Source organism: Astatotilapia calliptera, chromosome 20, assembly GCF_964374335.1.
Source record: "Astatotilapia calliptera chromosome 20, fAstCal68.1, whole genome shotgun sequence".
NCBI lineage: Eukaryota > Metazoa > Chordata > Actinopteri > Cichliformes > Cichlidae > Astatotilapia > Astatotilapia calliptera.
This window is the reverse complement of record NC_137441.1, coordinates 2,058,687-2,083,755: the sequence shown is the minus strand read 5'-3', so window position 1 is coordinate 2,083,755 and position 25,069 is coordinate 2,058,687. Positions and strand designations below refer to the sequence as shown.

Genomic DNA, 25,069 nt, shown 5'->3' with positions numbered 1-25,069 from the left:
CATGAATGTACTATTGCCGTGTGATTTATTACTGTTACTGAAGGTCCGCGGCTCCGAACCGTAGTAAAGGGACCTCTGGCTAATTTGCTAATTTAATCAAATTAAAAACTACAAATAAAGTTTAGCAGTAAAAAAAAAAAAAAAAAAAAAAAAAAAAAAATATATATATATATATATATATATATATATATATATATATATATATATAGACTTTGTGGACTGGTGCCAGCTGAACTACCTCCAGATCAACGCCAGTAAAACCAAGGAACTGGTGGTAGACTTCCGCAGGCACAAGCATTCTCCACTGCAACCACTGAACATCCAGGGTATGGACATTGAGGCTGTGGACAGCTACAGGTACCTTGGTGTTCATCTGAACAACAGACTGGACTGGACTCATAACTCAGACGCCCTCTACAGGAAAGGGCAGAGCAGGTTGTACCTGCTGCGGAGACTCAGGTCGTTTGGAGTGGAGGGCCCACTCCTGAAGACCTTCTATGACTCTGTTGTGGCTTCTGCTATCTTTTATGGCGTGGTCTGCTGGGGCGGCAGCATCTCTGCTGGGGACAGGAAGAGACTGAACAGGGTGATCCGAAGGGCCAGCTCTGTTCTAGGATGCCCTCTGGACCCAGTGGAGGTGGTGAGTGACAGGAGAATGGCGGCTAAGCTGTCATCCCTGATGGACAACATCTCCCATCCCATGCAGCAGACTGTGACAGCACTGAGCAGCTCCTTCAGTGGGAGACTGCGGCACCCACGGTGTGGGACGGAGAGATTTCGCAGGTCTTTCCTCCCCACTGCTGTCAGACTCCATAATAAAGACTTTAACTGATCAAGCACACACATCCATACATGTGCAATAACACTAAGTGCAATAATCTTTTCTGGCATCGTTGTATTTTTACTCAGTTGTATATAGTATATAGCATTCGTATTCTATTTTTATCTTATTGTATATTTTTATTTTATTTTATTCTACTGTATATAGTATATTATTTTATTCTATTCTGTACAGCTGTGTACTGTATTTATTCTTATTGTATTCTAATTTTTGCGTCATAACTTTTGCACTGTCCACTTCCTGCTGTGACAAAACAAATTTCCCACGTGTGGGACTAATAAAGGTTATCTTATCTTATCTTATATCAGAAACAAAGCTTCTGGTGCTCGTGGAAAATTTTGACACCTGTTGAGAATATGGCGGCTGATCTCGTGACCTGTTGTTTACGCTGACGTAGCTCCGCCCCGGACTGTCCGCGTGCTGCTGGTTGCGAGCTCAGTCAGTGAGAGAGGATCCTCGCGACCACGTCGATCTTAACGGCTGTCTTTGACGTTGAAACGGTCACAGGCTGCTGGATTAAACCGGTAACCTGAGCAGATTCCGGCGTTAACAATACACGGTGAGTAGCGTCTGGTCCGACTCGGCTCGGCACGAACTAATGACTGCTCTTCAGGATAATTAACCAGTTAACGGGTAAATGAGCGGGTTAGTTTCAGTGTTAACTCTTACTAGTTAGTGGTGGAGGTTATTAGCTCGGAGAACTAGCTTACATGGCGGCGGTGTGTTTGGTAACAGGTGTGTGTCGGTAACGTAGCAACGGTCGGTCTGCGGCTTAGCATCCGCGCTCATTAACGTTAAACGTTAAAGATCCTCCACAGTATAACTCCTGCCACTGTGTGTGTGGGCGTGTGGGCGGACAGCCTCGGTACATCCCGTTCAGCCCAGCCTCGCATCTATTGTTGTTACACGTTAATTAGTCGGATGGATGTCGGCAGGTGCGTAGCTGTTTGAGGCGTTTACAAGAACGTCGTGATGAGGCTTGTTTATAGAGCTGGGATTAAATAAATCCGCTCATGATGTCAGTCTCCTCACTTTTGCTAGTGCCGCACGTCCTGATCATTTACCTTTGATTTTTATCAGCTCGTTTTCAGCCCCTTCTGATATAAAGCTGCAGTTCATTCCATTTGTTTATAGTCTGGGCATAATCAATCAATTTTATTGATTTCTTTATTGAGGTTCCTGGCTTAAATGGGGCTGTTCTATATACAGTTAAGGCAGAGGGTCTGTGTTATCTGACATAACAAATGTCTGTGCGGGTTCCTGAGATTTATGGCCATTAAATGTGTTTCAACAGCATTTTCATAAACCCTGCAAGAATCACCGATAAATATTAATGTGTAGGACAGGGGTGTCAAACTCAAATACACAGTGGGCCAAAATTCAAAACTGGAACAAGGTCGCGGGCTAACATTAATATTTATGGAGGAAAAAAATCTTCCTCCAGATTTAAGAATGAATCTTTTCTTTTGGACTCAGACAAGTTTTGCTGAAAAACTGATTATGGAACAAGCAAAGCTTAATACTAAACGATATATATATTAGCTGTATAATACCAGCAGGCCAGCTCTAATAATAATTTGGTATGGCTTCGCGGGCCAAATGTAATTAGGCTGCGGGCCAAATCTGGCCCGTGGGCCAGAGTTTGACACCTATGGTGTAGGATGAGACCATGTATGAATCTGTAGATGAAGAGCTACAGAAACACACACAAAGGCACTAAAAGAGCAAATATATGATGACTTTAAGGACTCCTGTGTTAGGCTCACAGCACAGCTTCCTTCTCAGTTTCACAGTCTAATAATAGTAATAATATAATAATAAGATCACCATATATCTCTTGGGTCATTGGGAATTTTGAATTGGTCTTTTAGAACCTATTTCGTTGGTCAGTCCTTATAAAGCAGGTGGACAAGCAGAAGCCCACAGACTGGGAGGCAGGGATGAATCTCCAGAAGCTGATATAAGCCTCTACAGTCACTATATCACAGAAACATGTAAAAAATAATAATAAGAGAAATAAAAACTGAAGCTGCGAATAAATGAAACACAAATTTTTACTGTACTGCTGGTACCTTGAGCTTTAATGTAGGAGCGGCAATGCTCAGCCTCGCTCTCATGCTGCAGGCATCGCTGCTAGAAACTGAGAGGATAGCAAAGTTTAGCATAAACTTATTTAACCTGTTCTTTGTTTCTGTGTTAAACAAACCTGTGGTAGACAGGAGCGGCTCGAAAAGTCACTTCTTCATATTTCAGTTGATCACACGGTTTATTAAAGGACTCTTAATGGCTTTTCCCCCACTGAGCTTTTAATCACAGTGATGAGTGGTGCTGCTGTTGCTTTGAGTCCTTTTCTTTCACTCCACCTGGGCTCGCCGCCTCGGTCGTGGCTCCGCCTCGTTGCCACTTGCTGTGAGAGAAGAGGCATCAGCTCACCATAAACTACCACAGCACCATCTGTGCTGCTGTTTTAGTCACAGGTGTGCTGCGAAACACATTTTAAAGTCTGCACTCCATTTTTAGACACATGAATGAAACCGTCACCACAGACACCTTCACTTGTGTTTACCACACCACTAATAACAGCCTCTGTGTTTCAGTTGCCTCACACGCTGCCTTAATACAACACTGAGATACCATCGGGAAAGAAAAACTGTTGGTTAGTCAGGGTTGTACCAGTCTGTTTGCTGATTGGAAACAGCATCAGTGGCAGGAACAGACCAATGGCTGGCCAGTCAGCTTTATTGGGCCTGGACCATCAGGTCATCGGTTTTGTTGCAGACTGTGGATGCAGCAAAGAGCCTGGGGTGGACACAAACCCAGATTCTCACTCCCAGCTCATCACATAGTGGCTTTTATACGCGAGGCCCATCATTCTCAGCCAGATGAGCTCTAAAAGCGTGCTGTGATGAGCCACATTTGAAATAAATCATGTTGAAATCAGATGGATTTTTACACTAATTTTGAATTTTAATTTTGCACTGAATTCAAGCTCTTGTTGGACTTTGATATAACTTTGATATAATAGGTAATGTCTATATTTTTCCTCAGAATGGTAGTTAAAATAAAAACTGCAGCATGTCTAAGTTGAGGTGTAGTTTTTGGATTCGCCGCGTGTCTCATATCAGGTTGCTGCAAATGTTCAAAAGGAGCCTCAACTACTGCATAGAAACAGTCATCCTCCCTGGTCTCTGATCCCCGGTCCTGAGAAGACATTTTCTTTTAGAAGACGCATAAATCTGTTTCACCTCAGTGCCGCATAATAAGAGTAAAATCTAATTGTAAAAAAGATCAGTTTAATTTCTGTACCGTTCATGTTTGGGTTTGGGATTGAGCTCGTTTTGTTTTCAGTTTGAGCTCCATCTGACTCGCACGCCGATTGTGTGTTTGGGTTGGAGCCAAAGTGCCCACAGGAAGCTCAACATCCATCCAAACCACTCTGCTGAAACACTGTTACCCAAGCTGTCTGCCCACACACACACACACACACACACACACACACACACACACACACACACACACACACACAGGAGGATGGCTTACTTCCAGCCAGAGATCACTGTTTCCATTAGAGTCACACAGTTGGATTACACAGGGTGAATTGTCCCACAGGTAGACTGTGACAGAGGCACAGAGACTGGGTTCATCCATCCACGGATGGATGGAAGGATAGAATGTCGGTCCAATGGAAATCAAATTAATTCACACCATGACATTTTCTGGTATTAGTGAAAGTCGATTCCATTCATCTGGATGTGTGATTTTGGGTGGGAGGGGTGTTTCGTCGCTTGTCCGGGTGACCTCTGCACTCTGAGCCGACTGCAGGTTTCCCCAACAAACGGTGCAGTTGTGTGGTTACTGGAACTAGCATTATTTACTAGCAATGTAGGATTGTTAATATGCAATCCTACATTGCTAAGATGGTGAAAGATGTACTCTAAGACCTCCTCCTCATTTCAGAGATGTTTCTTTTTCCTTTTCACGTAAGCGTCATCCTTGATTCTCTGTTTAAACCAACGTTCCTCTGTGTTGGTTTAACACCTGCACACTGGCTTGCAGGTGTTAAATTGACTGACGAGTCCCAGCCTGATGATTTCTGTGTTCTGCTCTCCTCTAATTTGGTTGTTTGGTTTACCCAATATGTGATTTGCGGTAGAGCAGGGCGATATGGCCAAAAATATTTATCACGATATATATTTGAAACGATATAACTGACGATATAATTTATGCGAGACAAGATACAACTCCACGACTTTACTAGCGCAAAAAACCCCTTCCATTTATTTTCATTTAAACAAGCAGCTGTTTTTTATGTGCATTAAAGCTATATAAAAATGTAACAGTGCAAATGCAAATTCCTTGCTGAAAAGCAAGGCATTTCCAGTAGAAATAGGCTGGCATATCCTGAGTTCACCATGTATAGTATCCACTAAAGTTAAAAAGAGGTGCTTTGCTACATTAAGTGCAGTGTGCCAAATAAAAAAGTCAAATATGTATTTTTCGGACTATAAGGTGCTCGGGATTATAAGACACATTAAGCAAAACAAAGCAGTCAGATAAATCAAACTTTACTCAACTCATTCTTCTTGCTTCCTCCACTTCTGTACCATTGATTCATTAATGCTGTATTCTATCACAGCTGCTCTATTCCCATGTTGTTGCAGTATATTAATGATTAACCTCGTATTGTGGATAGATTATCTCAGTTGTTCTCCTGACTGAAGTTTGGTCCGTTTACAGCACATTATATACCAGCTAGTCCAACTTCAGTAACCCTACAAACGTCACTGCTGTTTAGTTTTCTGTCTTCATTTATGTTGGAAGTCAGAGAGAGGAGCAGAGCTGTACGTTTGAATTTTTTCAGAAATCTCTCAGTCAGAACATGCAATATCATGCTTAGGTAAATAGCGAAACTAGCGAGCTAACTTCCGCTAGTTTCGTGCTAACTTCTAACTCCGTTAAATGTAATAAATTTTGTTTTGATGGATGCCTGGATGCTAAACTTCATAGTTACACCTGGCTGGCAAAGCAGAAATGCTGATCCTTTTATTAAAGATGAAAGAATTTAGACAGTTTTTAACGCTCAGTGATGCTGCAGTGATCATTTGACTTTGGGACCTGAAGTGGACGGCGTTTTGGACCCAGATTACTCCCAGATTTACGAGCGCCTTAGTCCGACAAATACGGCAATAACGACGGCCGCTTGCATGTTCTACAAAAAAAAGTGCTTTCTTGTGTATCTGACGGACAAACACCAAACCAGTTCCACATCACTGAAGTTGCAGCATTTTTACAAACAATTCTGGTTCATCGGTTTCACTCAACGATCCGCTGTCCCTCATTCTCCGTCGCCGCCATGCTTTTCGGCCACGTGCGTATGAAGACAAAGACACTGCACATGCAAGTTTTACCCATATTCTATCGCGATATTTTATTTTCTTATCGTTGCCTAACATTGTACCGGTATTACCGTGAACGGTATAATATGGCCCAGCCCTAATTTGCAGTGTTGATTTTGGTACATAACCGTGTACGCTATATTAGTTTGTATGAGCTCACGGCCCATTGTTGGTTAGTGGACAACTGTACTGCTGTTGGCTGGGACTGAGGAGCTCACTTAGATGGGTGAGGAAGTGTTTCTTCCACTGATAGAGCTCCACCTCCACTCTCATGCATCATGGTATTAGGTATTTCATTTATAATATTGTTTTTAAAATAGTCATGAAAATGTTATTTTTAATTCCATTGAAATTAACCAAGTTAATTTGAAAATAAATTAGATAATTGTGTCATGAATAAGACATCAAAAAAGAAGAAAACAATGTTCTCACAACTGTTTTATTACATGATGAAACATATCTGTTCCACACTCACACACGTCATGGAAACACATTCACAAAAATGAAATTGTCTGTATTAAAGGAAACCTTCAGGAAGAAAACTGTCATCGTTAAATACTTGTGACAGTCACACCTGTGAGATCTTCACAGCTGCTGGATCATAAACTTTAATGCCAGCACTCATTTATAAAATCCATTGAATTAAAACTTTGAAACTCTTTAAATTCTTTGTGAGTCTGTTCTAACATTTTATGTGCTCATTTAGCTCACATGTACCAACTGAAACCAAATTCAGCTCTTAGCAAATCTTTATCTTAAAAACATGCGTGTCCGAAGTTTCTTAGTGGAGTTGTAGCTGTAGTGCTGCAGTCCACGCAGGGCAAACTAAAGAGACGGGCGCAGCCAACAGAAAGTGCAGCAAAAATGAAAGTTGATGCTGAAGAGAATTTCCAAGCTAGTTGAGAAACTGGGTACGTCTCCAGTCAGTGTAAAGAGAAGCTGCCGACAAAGAACAAAGGGGTCAAGGCTTTGGCACAGCGGGCTGTTTCTTTGAGTCTACTTTCAAAGCTGGATATGAAAGTTTCACGTTTTTGTGCTGGTAAAGTTGGCCTGAAGGGTTACAGGTAAACTACAGAGCTGCCATGTTCAGGCCTGAGGGGCTTTAAGACACATGCATGGATAAAATTGGATTAAACATTAGCATCTTGATGTGCCACATACGCCCAGCAGCTTCAGGTCTGAGGCTGTGTGGTTTCCTTCCTGCAGCACAGGAATCAGAAGGCTTAGTTTTGGTGAACTCGTTGTTTTAAAGGCTAATAAACTGTAGTAAAATGAGTCAAGTTTTACTTCCTACACAGTTTGTTCTTAATGTTTGTTTGTTTAAAAGTTAAATTGTTGTGGATGTGAAACAGTGTCAGCTGTTTTTTATTTACTTACTTTTGCTTCCTCTTATGCTTCTGACCACCCCCCCCAAAAACAAACAGGAACGTTGTTTTTATTTATATATGTATTTATTAGAAGTCTCGACAACTGCAAGTAAAACAAACTGTTCCTCTTCCTGTTTGTGTGCTTTAACAGGTGGATTGTCCTATGATGGAGGAGCTACATGATGTCCAGCTCACTGAGATCAAACCACTGCTGACAGGACAGGTGAGGGGGCGGGGCTTACAGGGTGCCCTCAGACCTGGAGTCCAGGAGTTGGATGAAGTAAACTGTAAACTTTTATTAAGCTACTTCTGAGGAAAATGATTTTCTGTCAAATGAATTATAAAATACAGAGGTACAGTCGTCTTTGTGTTCAGTTCCTGGAAACTGCGATTGACATAAAAAGTGACAATTTTGTCTCTGTCTCTTCAGAATGGGAGGAATCTCCAGGATTTCGATTGTCAGGTGAGTCATCAGCAGAAATTCTGTTCATATTGTATTCATGGACAACATTTAACTGTTTCTGAGATGTAACACGGCCACCAACCGTGAGAGTTCTTAGTAATGACCCCAGCAGGGTCTTCTTTAAAATTCTTAGAGTGAACAGTACAAGTTTATTTGATAACCTGTAGCTGAGAATGAAAGTGACTCTGTGTGAGAGAAGTGGATAAAACCTCAGAGATACTTCATCCTTGTGTAATTACAGGCCCATCAAACAGTGTTTGCTGTTTGATGGCTGCTGTGTGTTGTTGAGCAGAATCGATTTAGGAGGAAACAAGTCCACACTGATCAGTCACGTTCAATATTAGCTATTATTAGAAGCGGCGCTGATGGAGGCACATGTTTTATTGAACTGTTGTTCACCTTTACATGCGTGGAAGCAGAGGGGGTGGAAGCATTTACAGAGCAGCCTGTTTTTGTATCAGCACCCAGCTGTGGTATGTGTTTGGGCTATTTCAGCACTCTAACTGTCCAGAACTGGAGGTTTTCTTCATTTTGGAGTGTTTATTTCCCCCTCACTTTGATCTAGTTCTTGTGTTTTAATCTGAAGGTTTGACTGTGAAAGGGGCTGTTCAGTTTTTGGACTCTCTCAGCTGATTTAGCTGTGGCCCTCTGGTCCAACCTCAGTGTGAGTTTAGGGTCTTCTAAACCTGCTTGGACCGATCCTGAGATGACATGCATGATGTCAGCTGATGTGATAATACACTATGCATTCTTCCTGCCTTGTAATAAAAACAAAGGCTGGTCCAAAAAAAGACAAACAAGCAGAGTTTAACTGTATGGATGGAAAGTGTCCCAGTCTGTCATATTTGAGGAGAACTGTGAGGCTGAAGTCAGCAGGACTGCACATGGATCGATCCTCTGGACCCGTCATATTAACGTCACAGCAGGTCAGTCTGCATCAGCGACGGGGTAAATGTAGAGCAGTGAGCTGCTGCTCGGACTGTTTGTTCCCCAGCTGTGTTCGTGTCAGGGAAATCGACATTTTCCTCACAATTTAAAACAAAAATAAAAACGCCAATAATACAGTAGATGACATTCAGTGTATTTCATATCACCCACTGGTTACAGACTGGGTATTTTTGCTGTAGATCAGAATTAGTCAAGTGGGCACAGTGCTAAGTTATTAGCTAATTCTAGCTAGCTCGGATATCAGCCTGCACCCATAAACTGGACAGCTGCGTCACACAGATACCTGCTAGATAGTGCTCCACAACATCTGGAGAAAAAAATCCTAGAACTTCCCAAATCAGCACAACAGCACGGTCCACAGGTCCAGACTCAGGTGTCTGTGTGTTCTGTTAGAGGACTGAAGATTAATCAGGACAGTAAATTCTCAGCAGACTTTTAAATTAGTCAGTTTCAAGAGCAGGAGATGAAGTTTAATTAAAAAGTTCCACAAACGTCTCAGGTGGTTCACTCAGAGTGTGCAGCTGTGAGTCTGCTTCTTTTCTAGTGATCTGAGCTTTTCTTAAAAACAGCCAGGTGGATAAATCCACTGATTTCTGGGTAATGGTGTTAAATCCACCTGTTGAGCTGGCAGCTAGGGCTGGGCCATATTATACCGTTCACGGTAATACCGGTATAATGTTAGGCAACGATAGGAAAATGAAATATCGCGATAGAATGGGAGTAAAACGCGCATGCGCAGTGCCTTTGTTTTCATACGCACATGGCCGATTGTTGAGTGAAACAGATGAACCAGAATTGGTTTGTAAAAATGGTGCAACTTCAGTGATGTGGAACTGGTTTGGTGTTTGTCCGTCAGATACACGACAAAGCACATTTTTTTGCAGAACATGCAAGCGGCCGTCGTTATTGTCGTATTTGTCGGACTAAGATGCTCTTAAATCTGGGAGTAATCTGGGTCCTAAACTCCACAGCTTCAGGTCAAACAACACTGCAGCGTCACTTAGAGTTAAAAACTGTCTAAATTCTTTCATCTTTAATAAAACGATCAGCATTGCTGCTTTACCAGGTGTAACTATAAAGTTTAACTTCCAGGCATCCATGAAAACAAAAGTTATTACATTTAACGGAGTTAGAAGTTAGCAGGAAGCTAGCGGAAGTTAGCTCGCTAGTTTCGCTAGTTACCTAAGCATGATATAGCATGTTCTGACGGAGAGATTTCTGAAAAAAATCAAACGTACAGCTCTGCTATCACTTCCAACATAAATGAAGACAGGAAACTAAACAGCAGTGACGTTTGTAGGGTTACTGAAGTTGGGCTAGCTGGTTTATAATGATGTGCTACGTGATCGCTAGCGACACAGCTATGTTAGCATAACATAAACAGTGAAGCTGGAGGACGAACACTAACACTTTTCCACTTATAAAAGTTAACGTGAAGGTTCTTCATGGTTAGAGACAAATGCAATCGCATGGCAGGATGCTGTAAAAGGACCAATCTTCAGTCAGGAGAACAACTGAGATAATCCATCCACAATACGAGGTTAGTCATTAATATACTGCAACAACATGGGAATAGAGCAGCTGCCAGAGAATTCAACATTAATGAATCAATGGTACAGAAGTGGAGGAAGCAAGAAGAATGAGTTTAATAAAGTTTGATTTATCTGACTGCTTTGTTTCGCTTAATGTGCCTTATAATCCCGTGCACCTTATGGTCCGAAAAATACGTACTGCACACTGCAGTTTAATGTTGCAAAGCACCTCTTTTTAACTTCAGTGGATATTATACATGGTTATGCTCAGGATATGTCAGCCCATTTCTACTGGAAATGCCTTTTGGTTAAACTTTCAGCAAGGAATTTGCATTTGCACTGTTACATTTTTATAAAGCTTTAATGTACATAAAAACCAGCTTCTTGTTTAAGTGAAAATAAATGGAAGGTTGTCTTTTTGCGCTAGTAATGTTGTGGAGTTGTATTTTGTCTCGCATCAATTATATCGTCGGTTATATCGTTATCGCAAATTTTCAAATATATATCGTGATAAATATTTTTGGCCATATCGCCCTGCTCTACTGGCAGCTGCACCTGCAGTACGCCTGTGTCGTCTGTGTGGTTTGTATGAGTGGAGGGAGCTCTCATCAAACCTCCTGCAGGTAGAAATAAAGTACCTTAAGCTGAAGGGGACTGCAGATAGAGAGAGGGCAGGTTCGACTGTTTAGACTTTAAGACCTTCCACTTCTCGGCCAATGACCACATGGATTATGTCTCTTGATCCAATCATACCACCCCCGCTTCCCGTCTCTGTGTTCACTCAGCAGAAGGCTGAAGGACGTCAGCACGGCTGACCTCCATCTTTCTGAAACCTTTTCTCTTCCTCCTGTCCTCTGTCAGGATGTCTGACTCTCTGGATCTGCACCAGATCTTCTGTTCTTTAGAAGTTGGGGTGGTGAGTCAGCTGCTCATTAGCTCCTCTGGAGTCATGCTTCACCAGCTGATACCTTACAGCTGCTGAGCCAGTTTGCTTCGTAGCTTGCTCTCTGCTTTTAGTTGCCTCGAGTTAGCTGGAGAGGAGTTGGCTGCTTTTCCATGCTGTGATATTAATCCGTTAAAATGTTACTTACAACACGTCCGTCTATGTACAGCGCTATCGTGTCTGAGGACTGTTCTTCATGACTGTGGCTGCGTGTTTGGGCTCACTGTCACTGCTCTGATGGTACTGCATGAGTAACAGCATTGAGACCACTATTTCTGATTGCAGGGAATTCACTTCCTGCCTCAGACGGTTCAGAGGTCGCCGAAGTGGACCTCAGAACCGTGTGAGGTCCACTTGAATAAAGCGTGCTGTCAAAGCAGAGACTCAGCCGTTGCATTGGAAAACTGTGAAAACTAATTTTTGAGTTCAGTTCAGTATAGAGGCTTCATAATGTGTTTTCTTATTCTTTTAAGATACACTGTTTCCCCAAAGTCAGGAACAGCTGTAACACTTTAGCTAAAGCACTTTGTTTTAAACATGCTTGGAGCTTCACTCTGCTGCCTGCAGACTTTCATCCTACAAACTTCTGCTAGAGGAAGTATCACAGTTTGACTCACCAATCCAGAGAAAAGCTCTCACACTTTCATACAAAGGTGAATCCCTCCACTTGTTTTCCACATCACAGGTCCTGAGCCCGTCTGACCGCACTCCTGAATAAAGGTCTGCATGAAGCGAGTCCTCAGATTCACATCATCAGCCTAATTTATTTCCAGTCCTCACGTTGACGCACGTGTCTTGTTGCTGTGCTCACTTGTAGAAATGAGACTCATCAAAGAAACTGACTTTTCAAGCATCCTCGTGTTTACGTGCACTGAACCTCACACACGGGCTTGTACTCAGCCTGGTTTCACACAGGAAGTTTCAGAAGAGTCGTCCTGGGATCTTTTCCACAGTTTTCCTCTCTCACATGAAGCACGCAGCAGGAAACGACCTGCTTTAGACACGATTCTGAATTGATACTGATAGTACCTTAAATCATTTGTACAGAAGTCCACGTACTATGGACTTGCCAGTGATCACGATTATTTAACGAGGTTTCTCAAAGACTGGAAAAAATTGAGAGTACATCAAAATAGAAATCTGTGTTTTAATTAAGTGGATTTGCTTGAACTTTAATTACAGTTGAACTGGAAAAGCTAAATAAGTAAATCTGTGTGTACTGAAGCAGTTATTCCACAGCCTGGAGGGGGGAGAGTTTGGACTTTTCTGGAAAAAGTAAAAGAAAAATGTGCTGAAACAAACTTCTGTTCTTGTTCTAATATTAATTGGAACCCAAAATTGTAACTGAAATTAAAAATTGATCATTTTGTTCATGCAGACTTTTTAAAATAGAACTGAAGACCTGGTGTTACAGAGCCGCTGAGGTTAATGCAGTGCAGGTGTGAAAATGGCGTAGTCACGTGTCACATGATGTTGTTTATTAGCACGTTTATAGTATATTTACTTAGTGAGGTGCTCTTCTGTGTGTCCGCTGACTCTGTGCTTTGAGTAAAAGCATACGAATGCTCTCACTGTGCCGCAGATCCAAACATGTAAAACTGTGTGTGCATGTGAGTAAGTATGAACTTGAGATCCATTAATGGGATCTGTCAGGTGGTTCCATGAGTCAGTAATGAGATTACAGCACCCATGAATCCATTCACAGGTCTGTGCGCCTGCCTGTGTTTCCATCTGTTACCAGATGAATGTGGATGATTTCCTACACAGCCTGTGACAGGCTGAGAGTCGCCACGCGTTCGTGTGGCGTGGTTCCTGATCACATGAACATGAATGATCTGTTCAGAGCTGCTGACACTTGTTTACTGTTTTAAAATGACTCCAGATATTAGAGCCCCCCCCTTCCGTGCTGCAGTGCATGTTTGTTGTCGGTGCTGACAGGGCGGGGTTTGTGTGTTGTTCGCGATGCTGCTCAGGAGCACGATGTGGAGACGGCCCACGGCGTGCTGCACGTCACCATGAGGGGGGCCGCTAAAGGCAACCGGCCCACGATCCTCACCTACCACGACATCGGACTCAACCGTGAGTAAAACACGGACACGGTTAATGAAGCAACGAATTATGTGACAACAAAAACACAACACATTGTTTTCTTTGTGTGTGTGTGTGTGTGTGTAGATAAGTCATGTTTCAACAGCCTCTTTAACTTTGAAGACATGCAGGAAGTGACGCAGCACTTCTCAGTTTTGCATGTTGATGCTCCGGGACAGCAGGAGAACGCTCCTATATTCCCTACAGGGTAAAACACACACGCACACACACACACACACACACACACACACACACACACACACACACACACACACACACACACACACACACACACACACACACACACACTCAGCATGCTCTGTTGGGTATTAACACACACACACAGGTGCCGTTTTCCATGGTGTAACACTCACCAGTGTTTTCTTGTGGCTGATCTGCTGTTAACACAAAACTGTCCCCATTGAACAGCTGCTGTGTTTCTGTGAGGCTGTGTTTTTAAATCAAGAAAACTACCTCGGAGGATTGTGAGGACTCTGTTTAGTGTCAGAGCTGACGTTAGTCATTGACTTGATTTTTATTTTGAAATCAGAAAATGCATCAGATTTGTTTGAATCCAGAATATCAGAGATATTAAGTTAAGTTGAAGTTTTATGTCGTTACTGTGCAATAAAACCTTCTGGAGTTCAAATCTTAGTCTAAACCTCAAAGACTTATGCAAAAATAGATTCTGCAAAGAATAGAAAAAGACTATATTTAATAAAAACAGTTATAATGTTGCAACAACATACTTCAGGAATGCTTGCTGCTTTTTTTAAAAACCCGTATTTAACCTGAAGTGTCCTGATATTTGCAGCATTTTGACTTGTTAGCAGAAACAGGAGCTGTCAGAGAAACCTGCACCAGCTTAGGAAGAACACTCTTCCTTTACACACAGTTACAGTGGTCGGTTACATTAGTAAGTGTCACGTTAACACTGGACCCTAAATCTATGCAGAGCTATTGTGTAGATTATGCTTCTTCACAATCTTCTAATTTTCCACTCAGATTTGTAAATAATAAAGCAGAGAGACAGACGGTGTCAGACGGTGATTGTTCCCACCTTCAGCTGTGCAGTAGCAGCTTCTGCTGGTGTGTGGAAACACAGCTCGGACAATCGACCCACAGCGGCTGTGACAGCAGAAGCAGTTTGTTGTTATGAATACGATTACATCTGATAAGAATGATTTTCACAGCACTGGATATTATGATCGCTGCACTGCTTTAACTGTCCACTGGTTGCAGTTAAAGCAGGTTTGGATGGGGCAGGATGCTGAGCCACGTTCCTGATGCATCCATCAGTGTGTGCATGATGGGGAAAAGCTGTAGAACAAAGTGCTGCAGGACTGACTGTGTGGAAGGGTTAATGTGGCCTGTGATGAATGCCAGTTCTTTATTTCAGCAAGAACTTTGTTTTCTCTTGTTTTCAGGCAATAAAAATGACTTTATATTATGTAGTGGGTTTACATTACACAAAGAAAATGTTGAAAATAATTTATAATAATTCATCCAAACCGGTATAGTAGTAGTGACAACAAATAATGACCTACAAAGTAAACAGCAGCAGACTAAATCTAACAAAGAAAGATGATTTTCTAACAGCGCTTAAAATGTTGGTTAGTGATGTGTCGGTCGCGAACGACACTGCTCTTGGAGCCAGATCTTCAAAGTGAACGACGCAAGCCGGCTCCTTATTGGGAGCCGTGGTTTGTTTTTTTCCTCTCTCTCTCTCTCACTTTTTTCCGCTTCACTCCGCACGTGAGCCTTGTGCTTTGCGCTGGGCAGAGGGGGGAGGGGCGGTAGTTACACTCAGTAGCACAGGAACAGAGCGGGAGGGAGAGAGAGAGAGAGCCATGGACAACAACGTCACATTAGAAAGGTATGGTAATCATCCACAACTATTTACAGCTGTGGATGATAAAGGATTCAGAAAGTTTATTCATGCAGGTCCATATGACAGAGAATGTGCATCTTCTTTTTGTTTTCATATTTTAATTTATATTTAATTGTGTTGTGGTTTGCAGTGTTTTGTGTTGTTTCACTTTAAATTTGTAAAAGGAAAAAGCTGAAAATTTAAATAGTCAAAAGTTAAAATGTAAATAGTTGGTTTTTGTATTATATGATTTATTCGAATAAATAAAAGTATATTTACGGTGGCCCCTACATACAAAACACAACAGAAGTGCTCCAGGATGCTAGGGGGCAGTGTTGAGCTTTTGTTACCTGGTGGCTACACAAGCCAAGAAGTACCAACGACCAGATTTGTTGTGTGGTAGTAACAGGTAAATGAACTTTTTTAAAATTATTTGAATAAATATGAGTGCTTGTGTATAAATACACAAACAATACACACATGCTTTCAGTTGTGTAATTTAAGTGATCTAGTAGCTCTGCTTTGAAGTTCAGTTAAAGCTAGAAATGTGTTTTGGAGTTTTGTTTATATATAAACATATATAAACAAAACCAAGTTGTTTTTTTTACATTAGTAATTCCTTTTGTGCATAATTTTATATTGTTGCTGATAATAAATTAATTAAAGCAACAAAACAACCTGAAGACAACCTTCCATCTTTTGGAAGTAAAATGACACACAGACCGCCTACGATGGTCTCTGTCTTGACAAAATAATAACCCACTCAACTATTCTCCAGGCGTCAGTTATTTATAGAAGTCAGTGGCAGTGCTGTCTTCTTTACAAGCTTCTCCCCGAGGTTCCCCGTCTCTCAAAAGTTCTGTTCTACACAAACGAAGACTATCTGACACTGACACACTATCTGACACACATCTGTGTGTCAGATGTGAGTTACTCCGTCCCCAAGTGGGTGTGATGTCCTCTGAAGTGATGTAAACATGACTGTGTGTGTAGGTACCAGTATCCCAGCATGGATGAGCTGGCTGAGATGCTGCCATCTGTCATGACCCAGCTTCAGTAAGTCTGCCGTCTTCTGTTCAGTCAAGTGCATGATGGGTAATTTTCAGACAGACAGCGTACCCTAATGTGTATCTGTGTGACATCATCAGCATAAAGAGCGTGATTGGTATTGGCGTTGGAGCCGGAGCATACGTCCTCACCAAACTGGCAGTAAGTAGCAAACAGGACGGGACAGGAGGGACAGGAGGGTCGCTGGTTTTCAGTCTTGATGATGATGATGATGAAGATGATGTAACTGATGACGGTTGTTGTCATGTTTCAGCTGAATGAGCCCAGTTTGGTGGAGGGTTTAGTTCTGATTAACGTTGACCCGTGTGCCAAGGGTTGGATCGACTGGGCTGCCTCCAAGGTAACACACGCACGCACACACACACAAACTCTGGATACCGACTCCAGCTGTCCTTAAACATCTGCAGGTGGAGAAATGTGGAGCCAGGATAAAATGAATACGTATGATTTGTTTTTTTTAAGTTTGCATCTTTTGAAAAAGAAGAAAGTAAACAAAGAGGAAGTTTGTTAATTGTATTGAACTAAAAGTCAACTTCAGATACTTTCTTATCGGTAATGGTTTGAAAGAAATGTTCTCACCACCACTTTTCCATGTGCATGCATGTAAAGCCAAAAGGAAGAGAGTGCAGTACTAAGACCCACACAGAAAAAAGTGAGAGGATGCAAAGCATGAAATCGAGAAGCTGCAGTGGAAGTGGCTTGCAGAGTGGCTTGCAGAGCCAGCAGCAACTGAAAGCAGGCTGAAGCAGCTAAAGTGGCACGTGCCATATAATATTTACCAAGAGGATGCACAGAAAACTGTCACCATGCTCAGTTTTGAGAAAATTATTATTAAGGTGTTTTTTGTTTTTTTTTTGCCACAAAAAGTCTGTGTGATGTCCGAGCGGTAATTATTCGATGGATGCACAGTGAGAGGTTCAGCTGTGCTCAGGCAGCATCCTCATCTAAACCGCAGAGAGCGGGTCGAGTGAGTGAGAATACGGAGCAGAAAGACACATCTGCAGGCGAGCTCTGAACGAGCTCAGGTCTGTCTGCAAGCTCCAGAGTTCAACTGTCCTTACAGTTAGTCACTGCGTGTGAACAGAGACAGCATCATTTAAACTGTCAGCCGAACACCAAGAATCAGTTTGTCTGTTCGTCTTTTGTCTCCTGCAGCTGAGCGGCTGGACAAGCAACCTGGTGGACATCATCATGGGGCATCACTTCAGCACTGTGAGGACAGCAGGCACTGCAGGCTCGTTCTGTATGACTCTAAGCTGTGGTTAACCACCACTGAAACCTGTGTGTGTGTGTTTAGGACGAGTTAACAGAGAACAAGGAAATAATCCAGACGTATCGACTCCACATCTCTCAGGATATACCACAGGACAACCTGGCCATGTTCTACAACAGCTACAGCAGGTAGGACACTGAACACTGTGGATGTGATGAATAAATGCAATTTATAAATGCGATTAATCCTCGCTTCAAATCGTCCTCCACAGCTGTCGGTTTATGTGGTGGAAACCTGGATGTTTCCTGCTTCAGAGCTCGATCTGAAGCTAAAGTGATGCTTCATTTTTCAGAAGCACCCTGACCCAAACACTGAGGTTGTTTGGACTAATTGCATCTTTCAGGGCAACAAAATGCTCCGTAATTATCTGAGAAACAGTGTTTAACAGAGAGCAGGCTACAGAGCGCACACTGACAGCTTTGCTTTCAAGCCCCTGTAATCATCATCAGTGACAGCGGACGGGAGCTGGAAATAAGAGCTGTGCTGATCTTTAGGAAGAAGACACATGTGTTTTGACAGCTCAGGTGGCAGAACAGACATCCTCACATCATAGGTGTGAGCAAATCATTATTCACATCAAGTTTCAGTGCAGAGTGCTAACAGGCTGAAGGACCCTTCAGAAAGCTTCAGATTTTCATTGGTTTTATCGTTGCTTCGATCTGATCCGAGCTCCTTACAAAGAAAGAAAATCCCAGACTCACTGATGCTGCAGCTCACTGTGTCCACTTCACTGCCTTACTGTGTGTGTGTGTGTGTGTGTGTGTGTGTGTGTGTTAGTCGCGCCGAGCTGCAGATGGAGCGTCCTGTCTCTGGTCTGAATGAGAACACAGCCACCACCGTCAGGTATGTCTTCGTCTTCTTTCACCTTGTTCAACATGTCTGACGGTCATGTGACTCGTTCCGTTATTCGGCGTGCTCGTTTCTCAGGTGTCCCACTCTGCTGGTCGTCGGGGACTCGTCGCCTGCCGTTGATGTCGTGGTGAGTGGCTGCCCTGTTTCCATGACAACAGCCAGTAAATGATGTCACATTCTAGTGAACACTGTCTGTGCGCTCTGCAGGTGGAGTGTAACTCCAGAATGAATCCCACCAAGACCACATTGCTCAAGGTACCGTCTCTACTCATCATTTTATTTATGAAACCTGATGATGTCACCTGGGGTGGGGGGGCTAGTTAGTTGGATTAGCTGCAGTCGTAAACTATGTGGATGCAACACATGTATCAGCGTACACATACCAAGTAAGGGACCCATAAAAACACCCGAATTTCACTCACTGCAGCTGAAACACAAACATCTTGGATGGTCTGAACTGCACAGCTAACCATATCAGTACTGTTATGTTAGGCTGCACAGTATTTATGTTTCTAATAGAGTCTCATATATCATAATAAATACCCTGCACCCTTTAAAACTCCCACCCTCCACAGATCTGGATTTTTAATTTTTGTCCTTCAGCTGTAAAAGGCTAAAAGGTCATCCGCTCACCCCGCTGGGTGGGCGGATGACACGGTTTGACTTTCTGAGTTTAGAATTTAACTTTTAATTGTTTGTCTTTGTTTCTATGAATTTATCGTGAAAGTGGGATTTTCATGGGGGTTAATTTAATCTTTCTTCCCATCATACTCCACCACCACTGATGAGGGATTATTGAAATGTGATCTGAATATCCAAAAATTAATCTGCTTAATAAATATTTCTCAGACTTGTTCAGACTGTTTAAAAGAGTCTCTGTATGTCTAAGGCTGCGTTCACACTGCAGGCGAAAGCGCATCAAATCCGATTTCTTTTGACCCTATGCGACCCATATCCGATCATACTATGACAGTGTGAACGGCACAAATCCGATATTTTCAAATCCGATCTGGGTCACTTTCGTATGTGGTCCTGAATCCGATACATATCCGATGTTTTAGAAAGCGACTGCTGTGTGAACGGTCAAGTCGCCTTAAATCCGTCTTTTACGTCACTGACACAAGACAGATGCTAATTATCAGCGCCAGAGAAGCGCCCGAGAAGACATCGTGAACGCTTCCTGGCCATCTGGTGAAAGTGCTGGGAAGACAACGTTGGAGAAACGTGAACATTTTATTTGTACTGCATAACCTGCAGATTCTGACAGAAATCTGCAGCTATCCTTTGAAGCAGCGCTCCTCTAAAACAGCAATAAGGATCATTATTAGGTTATTTACATTATTATGTAAATAACAAAATAACTTAAAGCAAAAATTGGGAAACATGAAGTCCGAAGTCTTTATATTAAGGGCCATCAGTCAAACATACTGTTTGCTCTGGGTCTAAACAGAGCGCGTTGTGTGTGACGTCTTCTTTTGCACATGCGGCCGCTTTGAGAGTTCACACTAGAGCGCGTTTGCTGTCGCATTTTATTTGTAGTGTGAACGAGCACACAAAAAAATCGGATTTGATCAAAAAATCGGAATTGAGCATTAAGACCTGCAGTGTGAACGTAGCCTTACAAACCTAGACTTTAATGCGCTTGTTAGTTTTGGTCATCGTAGCGTTTAAAGCAGGGGTCTCAAACTCCAGTCCTCGAGGGCCGCTGTCCTGAAACCTTTCCATGTGTCCCTGTTGCAACACACCTGACTACAATTAGTATGTCATTAGCAAGAGTATAGAACTTGACTGCATGCTGAGGAGGCAATTCAGTCATTTGATTCATGTTACAGCAGCTCATGAGTGAATGAATGTTAGGGGTTGCCACCTCAGCATGCAGTCAAGTTCTATACTCTTGCTAATGAGCTACTAATTGTATTCAGGTGTGTTGCAACAGGGACACATGGAAAGGTTTCAGGACAGCGGCCCTCGAGGACTGGAGTTTGAGACCCCTGGTTTAAAGGGTCGCTGTTTTATCCCCATGATGTTTTTTTGTGTCTCCACTAGATGGCAGACTGTGGAGGACTTCCTCAGGTGGTTCAGGTGAGCCTCAGCAACTCCCTGCTTGTTCCTTCTCCTCCACCATGTTGTAATAATAAGAAAATAATCCTGTTGTAATAAAGATTAGGACCAGGATTTGTCCTTCATATTTGAAGTTTTGAAACTTAATACAACTTTAATGTTTGTAGTTGTTAGTAATTGTGTCAAATTGAGGAAATTTGTGTTTTGTTTTTCACCAGCCTGGAAAACTAGCCGAGGCCTTCAAGTACTTTGTGCAGGGGATGGGTTACAGTGAGTACCATTTCATGACTCCCCTTAATACTAAATGAAAAGCGTCTAACAGTTTGTTAAGTATGATCTCAGCTTTGGTTTATGGTTTGCACATTACCCGAGAGTTGTGCACTGTATTCAGTGTAAAAACATATGAATTCTACGAGCAGCTGGCCAGTGGTTCCTGCAGTTGCTGGCTGTCGCCGGGTGAAACTGGTCACAACGACGGTGCTGTACCAAAAATCTCTTTGTGATCACTTTGGTCACATGGCCACAGTCGCCTGTAGTTTATATGGAAGACGCCGACGCGTCTGTAAAGCAGTTCAGACACGCAGGAAAAAGTGACATCACCAGTAATGCAGAATGCTTGCTTTTAAAGTAAAGGTACACATTGAAACATATTAGCTGTTTTGCTGGGGCACAACTTTTACTTTGAAAGTGAGCCGTTTCCAGTTTGTGTTTTTCACTTTCATTACTACTTAGAGAGCAGTGAGCGAGTGTTTGCAGACAAACTACGGGCGACCTCAGCAGTCTGCTGGCAGCCGTAGCAGCACCACATTCCTCTTCACCATCAATTTGATGGCAGCACGTTTACAGGTCTTGGCTAGCTGCACACGCCCACAGTGGTTGTGCGTTACGTTTGTAGACATTTCCTCCTGCAGGACTAACGCAGCGTGTGGTGCCCTCACACTCGTGTCTTTGTCTGTTTGTCCGTCTGTAGCTCAGCTTCACTAGATTTTCTGTGTAAGTAACAGTTTGCACAGCATGACCTGCCTTAGGATTTGTTGTAAACACACACACCTGGTGTGTGTGTGTGTGTGTGTGTGTGTGTGTGTGTGTGTGTGTGTGTGTGTGTGTGTGTGTGTGTGTGTGTGTGTGATATTAAACTACAGCATGTTGGTTTCTCACCCTGCCCTCCTTCCTCTCTGTTCCTGTTTCTCTCTGTTGTTCTTTTCCTCCAGTCCCTCATGTTGCTTTACACCACATCAGCAGCCAATCAGGTATCAGGATTCCAACCAGAATCTGAACCCCTCTCGTCCTCTCCATCGTCCTCCCCCTCATATGTGTGTGCATGCTGTCGATCAGCTGATCACGCTGACGTTTTTCTTCCTTTGCAGTGAGCGACCAGCAGGCTGCGCTGCATGCCAGCACATCTCTCTGTTCACACTGTCGGCTCTCGGGCTCGACTCTGAGCTGCTGCTCGTGTCTGAAAGGCTGAAAACACTGTGACATGAGAAAGCTATGAGGCCGAGAACACACCTGTCCCACCGCAGGAATCCAACACTTCCTGTGAACTCTTCTGCTTTGTTTCCACTGCTGTACAAACCTCAGCACTTCAGAAACATGCTGCACAAAACGAAGTACCTCTGAAAGTGTCACTTTTAACACAGTTTAATCATAACACCGGGACACTCAGAGAAGAGACAGAGCAGGACAATCATGACTCAGTCAGATGGATCTGTGTTCGCTTAAGTCGAAGTGAGTTTTCTCACATGAACAGAGGGCTGGAGAGTTGGTCAGGATGTGTTGCAGGTGATAGTCTGCACCTGAACCATTCGCGGGGCTTGTGTTTAGATGAGGGAGCGTGCAGAGGGAGCCCACACACTGGACCATTAGCTTCGAGTCGTGTCCTCCTGAAAAGTAGTCATCCGTCCGGACAATGAGAGCAGTGGGGTGAAAGCAGAACACGTGGACTTCCTGTTGTGCAGAAGGCCTGAGTGTTACAGCGGCTTCTCTTCGTCTGTGTGTAAAGTGAGCGTCACGCATGACAGGACAAAGCTTCAGTGTGAACAGACTGTCATCAGATTTGAATCCAGCGGCTCGGCTCACCGCGGACGATTCAAATCAGCCTCCGCTCATACATTCGCTGGCTCCGCCCTCTGTTACTCTGTCACTAACGCGTTTTCATCTGTGTCGCCCCCTCAGTGCCCACGGCGGGGATGACCCGGCTGGTTCGCTCCAGGACTCACTCGGCCTCCAGCGTGGGCTCCACAGACGGCGTCCGGAGCCGCAGCACCACCAACGAGGGCGCCAACTGCGCCGAGCCTGACAACACTGCAGTACACACCGTTGAAATGACTGCATAGGACTGTTCCCGTTTCCTCTGTGTACCTGCAGTTCTCTCGTCCAATCAGATCCTTCCTTTCTTTTAGTTGTAAATGTTTTTCCTGAAAATAGAAAGCCCTCAAAAGCTTCACTTCCAGCTGCCTGTTCTCTAAATTTGTTCCCTGTGAGTTTAGGGTTCGTTGAATGATGTCATAAACATTTCGGTGTTAGCTGCCGCCATGTTGGCTCCTTTTTCCTGCGCTCTGTAGGCGTTACTGCACACAGGTCAGTCGGTTTGTATGTATACACAGCTGTTGTGTTCCTTCACTGCTCCTTTCTCACTCCTGATTTCTTCTTTTAGTCATTACTCTTATATAATCAATATTTTGTTTATCTTTGCTGGTGGTGTTGGTTGATATGAAGCTCGTTTCTTAAATGAACCCTTCTTTGGTGCCCATTACAAAGTGGATGTGCTTCCGACCCAGATGTATTTTTGTAATCGCACTGACAGAAGATCTGTGACGCGAGTTTGACCTGGTTTAACGACAAAAAACGGCATCGCGAGCTGCGGTTCCCTAAATGGTTCCCTCGGTGTTTGTGAGCGTGCACCATGAAGCCGGGTCCTCGTACAGCTCAGTAAACACATTAAAACATGAAGGTCAGTGGGACTGAACTTTGAGCTGGTTTCGTCCGATGCTGTTTTGCTGATGTTTAAACGGGATTTTCTGTGGCCGTACAATTTGTTTTGCCTGAGCTTCAAGTGTAAAAACAACTTAGAGATTTTTTTCCAGATAATTTAGCGAAACATCCTGAAGTCTGCCTGTTACCTCCACAGTCTCCTCGCTTTCCCGTCTCTGAAGCTCGGTTCATTCGGCCCGTCCACAGCATGCTCCTTGTAGAGTGTTGGCATGCAAACTGTGCCGTGGTGTCAGTGTAGTGAGTAATGAGATGTTGTTCAGCTGTAAACCTGCTGCTCTCCATCTGAAACAAACCAAACCTCAGATGAGGATTCTCTAGGCTGAAGCTGGCAGCAGGGGGCGCTGGAGGTGGTCGTAGTTGCTGCAGAAATCTTGGAGCATTTCTTGGATTCTGGTTATTTGTAGGAATTGTTTTTTGGGAAAAAATGTTAATGAAAACTTTCACCACAAGGTGGCGATGTTTTACCAGAAAGCTGTGATGACTGTGAAAGAAACACTACTGTACAGATGTTAACGCTGATTCACGGCTCCATCTAGTGGATCAAAGTGGTATTACGTGATAGTACAGCTCAGCCTTGTTTCAGCATTGGCTGAGATCTCTGCAGTACGTAGATGTTGTAGACATGAGATGGGAGCTGCTGTCAGTTTTCTCACTGCATAATAAAAGTGTCACACTTGGCAGAAGGCGTTTCTACTGGAAACAAACAGCTGATGTGTAAAAGAAACAGAATGAACCAGGGTTTTTTCACCCACTGAGAAGCTGCTTTTCTACTACAGTTGACAGCAGGCTGTTTGGCTTTCTTGGAACTGTCCTGCAGCTTTCAAGGAACATTTTCTTGGAACGTGATGGAAAATACAGCCGAGGCCAAAGGGTGACCTTGGTCATGGTGTTGCTGCCCCCTGCTGGACGATTCAGCAGGAAACGAACGCCAGTGTTTGTCAGCAGCTTTTCATGTCGACTCTTATGAAACATTCAGGTTTGGCGGGGACAGCAGGGTCGACCCATAAACTGTTCACTTCCTTTCTTCTCTATATTCTGACTGTGGTTCTGTCCTTGTTGTATTTATTACTCATTTGTGTATTATTACTTTGGAAATTTCTACTGAAGCTTTGGTAGCGGTTCTGTTACAGAGAAGTTTGATTCACTGGATGTTCCACGATGTAAACACGGTTTGTAATGAAATAAAACTCGTTATCCAGAGACACGGTCGAGGCCGAGCGTCTCAGCTTTTCTTTAGTGGCTAAAAATACTCACATTCAGATTCTACTGGAAATAAATCAGCTGTTCAATGAAGCTGAGTGGCACGTCCATAGTGGGACGTGGTCCAGAATAGTCCCACAGCGAGATTCTGATTCAAGTAGGGGTCTTTTGTG

At 43.2% G+C, this 25,069-nt stretch overlaps 1 protein-coding gene across 3 annotated transcripts; it reads left to right on the top strand.

Moving 5' to 3' along the window:
* The first annotated feature begins 1,242 nt into the window (after positions 1-1,242).
* On the top strand, positions 1,243-24,896 carry LOC113012899 (protein NDRG3-like). 3 transcript variants are annotated; one of them, XR_013904137.1, is made up of 18 exons: positions 1,243-1,400; positions 7,756-7,827; positions 8,035-8,067; positions 13,464-13,569; positions 13,666-13,786; positions 16,442-16,504; positions 16,597-16,657; positions 16,770-16,856; positions 17,672-17,728; positions 17,814-17,917; positions 18,567-18,632; positions 18,717-18,768; positions 18,849-18,896; positions 20,688-20,723; positions 20,921-20,972; positions 21,914-21,952; positions 22,070-22,703; positions 22,878-23,008. XR_013904137.1 is itself a non-coding variant. In XM_080295036.1 (17 exons), the coding sequence occupies exons 3-17, from the start codon at positions 8,036-8,038 to the stop codon at positions 23,036-23,038; spliced, it is 1,101 nt and encodes a 366-aa protein (XP_080151162.1). In that variant the 5' UTR covers positions 1,272-1,400; positions 7,756-7,827; position 8,035; the 3' UTR covers positions 23,039-24,896. The 3 variants fall into 3 exon arrangements, 2 of the variants coding, with proteins under 2 accessions (XP_026009112.1, XP_080151162.1); XM_080295036.1 differs by lacking the exons at positions 21,914-21,952; positions 22,070-22,703 and adding an exon at positions 11,409-11,463 and having other exon boundaries at positions 1,272-1,400; positions 22,878-24,896; XM_026153327.2 differs by lacking the exons at positions 21,914-21,952; positions 22,070-22,703 and having other exon boundaries at positions 22,878-24,896.
* The last annotated feature ends 173 nt before the right edge of the window (positions 24,897-25,069 follow it).

Coding starts and splice junctions, on each gene's coding strand:
- LOC113012899 (XM_026153327.2), top strand. CDS start 7,768: ATGATGGAGGAGCTACATGATGTCCAGCTCACTGAGATCAAACCACTG. Junction 13,570..13,665: donor CCACGACATCGGACTCAACC/GTGAGTAAAACA, acceptor GTGTGTGTGTAG/ATAAGTCATGTTTCAACAGC. Junction 17,729..17,813: donor TGGGGCATCACTTCAGCACT/GTGAGGACAGCA, acceptor GTGTGTGTTTAG/GACGAGTTAACAGAGAACAA.